General features: G+C 31.2%; 2 protein-coding genes across 2 annotated transcripts in view; one reads left to right on the top strand and one right to left on the bottom strand.

Moving 5' to 3' along the window:
- The first annotated feature begins 2105 nt into the window (after nt 1–2105).
- Ssb-c31a (single stranded-binding protein c31A) lies at nt 2106–4223 on the top strand. Its single transcript, XM_011501521.1, has 5 exons — nt 2106–2494; nt 3198–3286; nt 3356–3433; nt 3790–4012; nt 4101–4223. The coding sequence occupies exons 2-5, from the start codon at nt 3224–3226 to the stop codon at nt 4181–4183; spliced, it is 447 nt and encodes a 148-aa protein (XP_011499823.1). The 5' UTR covers nt 2106–2494; nt 3198–3223; the 3' UTR covers nt 4184–4223.
- A 227-nt stretch (nt 4224–4450) lies between these two features.
- LOC105363862 (uncharacterized) overlaps nt 4451–5892 on the bottom strand; it is an 11451-nt gene continuing 10009 nt past the window's right edge. Inside the window, exons 14-15 of the mRNA XM_011501662.1 lie at nt 5031–5885; nt 4451–4655 (exon numbers count right to left, since the gene is read on the bottom strand). Coding sequence (XP_011499964.1) covers nt 4548–4655; nt 5031–5885 — 963 coding nt within the window. The 3' untranslated portion in view covers nt 4451–4547. The remainder of the gene's footprint in view (nt 4656–5030; nt 5886–5892) is intronic.

Here is a 5892-nt window from a genome sequence, read left to right as displayed (position 1 = left end):
TTTAAAGAATGTCGACAATTCAATTTTCAATTTTTTCACTTTCATAAGATTCAGCTACTACATAAATTACAATACAATTAAATAAAATAATTGTATAAAATACGTTAATTTATAGTTCCTCTGTATTATTTAATAAAAAGTAATATATTTGTAATGATTTTTTACTCATAAATAATATAACAATAGCCAATAATTAAACAAAATGTTTATCTTAAATCTTTCCCCTCCTTTCTATTTCAGCATTTATTCTTTTTTACACAATTATCCAGTTGACTTGAATTACACGGCTTAAGAAATTAAGTTTTTTCTGTTCTAAAAATATTTAACTACTAAGATATTTTTTAATTATATAATATGTACCCCCTTTTTTTGAAATACAATTACTTCTTCAAAATTTTTAATTCAATTAAAAATTAATGAATCGCTTAATTATTGTGACTATCAATATTCTATTTTTAACGATATTATTCAATGTACCTAAAAAAAAAAAAAAAAAAAAAAAAGGCCGTAACAGAAGAGCGAGCAAAGATGAAAATTTTTAAACCGTTGTTCTTGTTTGATCTTACTTTTCTGATTTACTAAAAAATAATTGTAATAGACAAAGTGTGTTTAAAACATGTAAGATTTTTAAAATTTTATTCATTCCAGGCCTTTATAATTGAAATATTATTCTATGTCGCAGTGTATTTTAATATGAAAAACAGCCATTTTTTGACAATTATATATGTCTATGAAATGAGTAAATTTTATTAATTTATTTAAATCTTTGATTTTTAATGCAACAAATTAAATTACGATCGTCATTCCAGAGAATCGGATAATTCGATTAAAATTTTCAATTTACACATTCTATTTCACGTAGATTATTAACACTTACTATTATTAATACTTATTATTTATTAATATGAAATCGTTATTTCTCTACGAATACAATTTAAAAATTTGATTTAAATAGTAGAGATGAGTCTTAAAATTGTTTTTTTTTTTTTTTTTTTTTTAACTATTACGAGTATTAACCATTGAGTATGGATAATTGAGGGCGGCACATTGCTGAGTAGCTACATTATACTAAATGGGAATAGAAATTGCTACATCAAGATTTTGACGTAATAGGAATAATAAATTCATGTTTGATTAAATAAGAGACTCGAGCTTACTATACCAAGTCATAGCGAAACTATCTCAACTTTTTTTTTAAATACATGAAAACCTTTGTTTTACATCGCATTTTTTCGTTTTTACTTTTTTTTTTTTTGTTTTTTGTTTTTGTTTTTTTTTTTTGACGCATAACACTGTGTGTCAGGCATTTAAACTAAAATTCAACCATTCAACTCTCATCTTTTTATTTTAATGTAGTGACGCGAGCATTCAACAAAAATTAGACTGCATCTCTGATCTGCATCCAGATGGTATCTTTGAGCTGATTGTATCGATTCCTGAGTCGATATTCCGGATTTTTTTTTTCCATTTAATCGTCGCTAAATCGTCGCTAAATCAAGTTTCATAATTCGAGTCTCTCTTTATCATGCTGAATCATGTGATATGAAGAGCCTCGATACTTTTAGAAGTTTAATTACGCATACAGCTCCTAAAGTTATTTGAGCCCGCTACGCGCTTCAAATGAACTGAACTCGCAAACCCGGTAATTTTCACGTCGTATCGAATGATGTAGACTGCGAAGATTATGGAGCTGCGTTTCACGTGGAATTAATAAAATGTAGGAGCAACGAGATTTCGAAGCCGCTCGCGTTGAGCTTTGCCTTAAGCTTTGCGTTAAGCTTTGCGTCAAGTTGGGACGTGGATGTGGCTAATGTTGTCGTCGTTGTCGTCGTTGTCGTCGTTGTCGTCGTTGGGTAACAATTATCGCCAAATTGTTCGCTGAAACGAATAATAATAATTAGGACGATGACAATGACGAGGCGAGTAAGCTTGGAGTTAAATGGAGGGAAAAAAGGCTTTAACGGTCAACTACTCGATTTACACGTGCTGGACTAGATTCTTTGCGGAGTAGGAGGTTGTTTGGTGAGGGATGGGAGGAGGAAGCGGACACACACGCTGACGCACGCACACGCGCACGCACACACAAGTCGATCGATCACCTTGGACCTCCATTAATGACGGACGATAATTAAGCTCCTCGAGCTTGCGACGTACAAAAATGTAGTTGCGAAAAAAAAGCATAATTTGACAATTTGAGGAAATGCAAAGTGGGGGAATGGAGCTCGTGAGTGGTCCACGGTTCGTTGCCTTTATAAAAAGACTTATCGATGAAAGTGCGACGAGCGTCAACGCCGCGATCAAAGATTTAAATCGATTTTATTTTACCATTTCAATTTACATTCCAAGATTCTAGTTCCGCGAGTTCTCAAATTCTAGAAATTAAATCTGGCAGTTGAGAGTTTGGGACCGTAGAAAAAAATTAACCATTGTTCTTGTTTTCGGAACTTCTTGTTAGTTGGACGCCGGACGCCGAAATATATTTCTATCGCAACAAGTAAGTATTTTCGTAATAAAATTGGACTGTAAAACTTAATAAATTTCATTATTTTATTTATTATTGACATTAATTTGTTAACCCTATCGAGAGTATTAAATTCTCTTATTAAATTTGATAATTTGGACGATATTGCAAGGTTAAGAGTATGCCGTATGTTGATATCTTTGTCTAATTCTATTCTTGGTATTTACTTGCATTTCCTGCTAAAGAACAAAAAGAATGATTTTTAATTTGCTAACAAGTAAATCGTTTCTAAATTTAGAATAAATTTAAAATTTACAGCGTTCTTTTGTTTTTGTTTTTTTTTTGTTTTTTTTTTGTTTTTTGTTTTTTAAATACACTCGAAAGCGGTATAAAATAAAAAATTGTGTATTTTATTTTATTTTCTGTAAGCTTTGAAACGCGAAGTACCATAACTGAAAAATTAAAATTATGAAGTAAAGATTGACTTGCTTGATTTATGTAGATTTTTTAATTTATTTTAACTGTTCTTATTAGAACATGTTTAAACAAAGACAGTTAACAATTGTGTAATTTATGTTTGAAACACTATTTGTGAAATAATATTTTTATATTTAAATATTAAATTCAACATTATTGTATTGAATTTAATAATAATTGTCTGTGATATATATATAGTTATTTCATCATATAATGTTTCAGTAAAAATTTATTAATTATTCTGAAATTTATTATGTAGACTGTAAAAAAATTAATAGATTTAAAATGCCAAAGTCCAAGGAAATGATTTCCGACAGTGAAAGTGGAAGTGGCAGTGCAAGCTCAGAGGTATATTAATGATTTAAACTTACATTTATTATCTAATAATGCAAAAGTAAAGTTATTATTTAATAATAGGAAGAAGCAAAAATAAAGAATAAGTCAAAGAAACAAGAGAAAAAGAAAGAGAAGAGTTCTGAAAGTGATAACTCTGAGGTAAATTATCAATTTTGGATTTATCTGTTAGTAATTAATGTAAATAAAAATAAAAAAAATAAAAAAAAAAAAAAAATAAATTTTTTATTTAAGAAACCGATTAAGAAACGAATATCGGTTGGTATTAATTAAATATTGACCGAGCTATAAATTCTTAAGTGTTAAACTAATCACTAAATATGTAAGATAAACAGATTTTAAGATTCATTAAGAATGAAATATTTTAATTATGCTAATTTATTATTAGCTAAAATTTTCCGATCTTCAAATTACAAGTGCATTTGTCATTTATTTTACAAGAAACATGTCATTTAGTGTCATATCAAAATGAAATATGAAAAAATTATTCATTTCAGTCGGAACAAGAAACCAAGTCCAAGAAGCGAGCAAAAAAAAATCAAGTAGATAAATCATCTAACAAAAAAGTTAAAAAAGATACAAAGTCGAATAACGATGATTGCTCTTGGGATTTAGGCGGAAAAAAACAAATTACCGTTCGCTACTTTAAAGGAAAATGGTTTGTTGACATTAGAGAAATGTATTTTGATAAGGATGGTGAAATGAAGCCTTCTAAAAAAGGTAAGAATACGAGTGTTATATTAGTAAGTGTTATTATTCATTTTTCGAATAATATAAGATATTATTGTAATAATTATTTGGCTTATAGGAATCTGTATGAACACAGAAAATTGGCGAGAACTAATGAAAGTTGTTGACGAAGTGGATAAATATGTAAAATCTAAGTGTTGATTATTGTATAATCATTATAAGTGTATTTTATATAATGTAAAATGATTATATGTAATTTATGAAAACCATCCCTTGTACCTTATTTTCATAATTAAAGATTAAAATAATAAATAAAAATTACTTACACAGTCATTATAAATGTTTTTATTTAAAAAAATTTATTATTACAAACTTGATTTTTTCGGGTCTGACTTTGGAGAGTGATCTTATATCTAAATTTTAAGTTATGTAAAATAACGTGTGTTTTTGTTCTTTTTTTTTTTTTTCTATAAAAAATAATTTTTATTAATAAATAACTGTTCATCAAGTAAAAAAAACTATTTACAAATTCCTACGGAGCTTATAATCGACGATGTTCATCGTATTATTCCGGGACGTGAACGGATTTTAAAAATTCATCTATTTTTATTTTGTTGAAAAGTGCTTGAGGATCCGCCTTCGACTTCTTTTCAATCTGTAACAAAATTATTGTCTGAAATGATCTCTATATCGTGACGCAAAATCTCTTATGAAATTTTTCTTAAAAATCTACATTAAAATCCTTATTATCGAGAGAATAAGCATGAAAAATCATTAGAAAAATACAATTCCCGTTCAAATGTCATAAATCCATTTAAAATTATCAATTTCATTAATTACCGACTACGGACCCACTCTTTACGGCTCTTAAAATGTATTTTTTAGTAATTTTCAATAATTTTTCAATAATTTCCTCAATTTTCAATAATTTTTACCGCCTTCGCTATCTCACTAATGCAATAAATGTACAGCAGCAATTTACATAATTTAGATTAAAAATTTTCTTACAAAATATTTTGTCAAAGAAGTACACATAGGAAATATATACCTGTCTACATTCCTTCACTGGCGTCGATTTTCTCTTTGAAGACTTTTTCTTCTTATTGTCAGAATGTATCCGCATGTTCTTAACGCTCGAGCTATTAATGATACACGAAGAGCTCAGCAGCGTCTTTTCGATGTTCTTATCGTCGATTTTAATTTTCTTGATTTTGGCAGGTGACTTCTTAGGGCTCGGGATCCTCTTCTTAGTCTTCGGCGCAATCTTAAATATCTCTTCGTACGCCGTGACGCTAAGGACGTGAATCTCATCGGGATAGCGAAAAGTGTACTCACTGGCCAACTCCGAATTACTGTATTTTCGCTTGCGCTTTTTAATTGGCACTGACTCATCGTACGCGAAGGAGACGTCCAGTGCGTTGGTCTGGCTGTTACTCAGGCCCTCGCTGCTCGAGCTCTTGCCACTGTGCTCATGCGGGTCCTGCTCGTTTTTATTAGTGGGTATCAGCTGCAGGCACTCGAGCACCCCGGGAAGTTTGTCCTTGGTGCCGTCGAGCGATAGACCGGTGTCCTGGCTGTCCTCGGTCCTCTGATGGTCAACGGAGCGTCGCGCTGCTTGGGACCGCGTTGTCCTCTGGTCGTTAGTCTCCTCGTCGCTAAATAAATCGCGTTTCACCTGATCGACTTTTGTCTTTGATATGCCTTTGGAGTTCTCGGCGATCATGGGGACCGTCTCTTTGGTTGCATTCTGAAGCACTTCCTTGTTGCCGTTGCGTGCAATCGATTTACCCTCGGCTCCGTCCTCAGTCTTATCGTGCTTCTCGTCCCGCGCAGTCTTTTTTCTCAGGCTTGGCCTAACTTTGACTCGCCTCGCTTCCTTAATATCCTCCTCCACCTCCTCCCCCTCCTCC

Source organism: Ceratosolen solmsi, unplaced genomic scaffold, assembly GCF_000503995.2.
Source record: "Ceratosolen solmsi marchali unplaced genomic scaffold, CerSol_1.0 scaffold28, whole genome shotgun sequence".
In the NCBI taxonomy this organism is placed as follows: Eukaryota; Metazoa; Arthropoda; class Insecta; order Hymenoptera; family Agaonidae; genus Ceratosolen; species Ceratosolen solmsi.
The sequence above is the reverse complement of the archived record's forward strand: the minus strand, read 5'-3'. Positions and strand labels throughout refer to the sequence as shown.

Bases quoted from the DNA above. Each gene is read 5' to 3' on its own strand.
- Ssb-c31a (XM_011501521.1), top strand. From the start codon at position 3,224: ATGCCAAAGTCCAAGGAAATGATTTCCGACAGTGAAAGTGGAAGTGGC. The intron at 3,287-3,355 runs GTATATTAATGA...ATTTAATAATAG, and splicing joins GTGGCAGTGCAAGCTCAGAG to GAAGAAGCAAAAATAAAGAA. The intron at 4,013-4,100 runs GTAAGAATACGA...TTTGGCTTATAG, and splicing joins AATGAAGCCTTCTAAAAAAG to GAATCTGTATGAACACAGAA.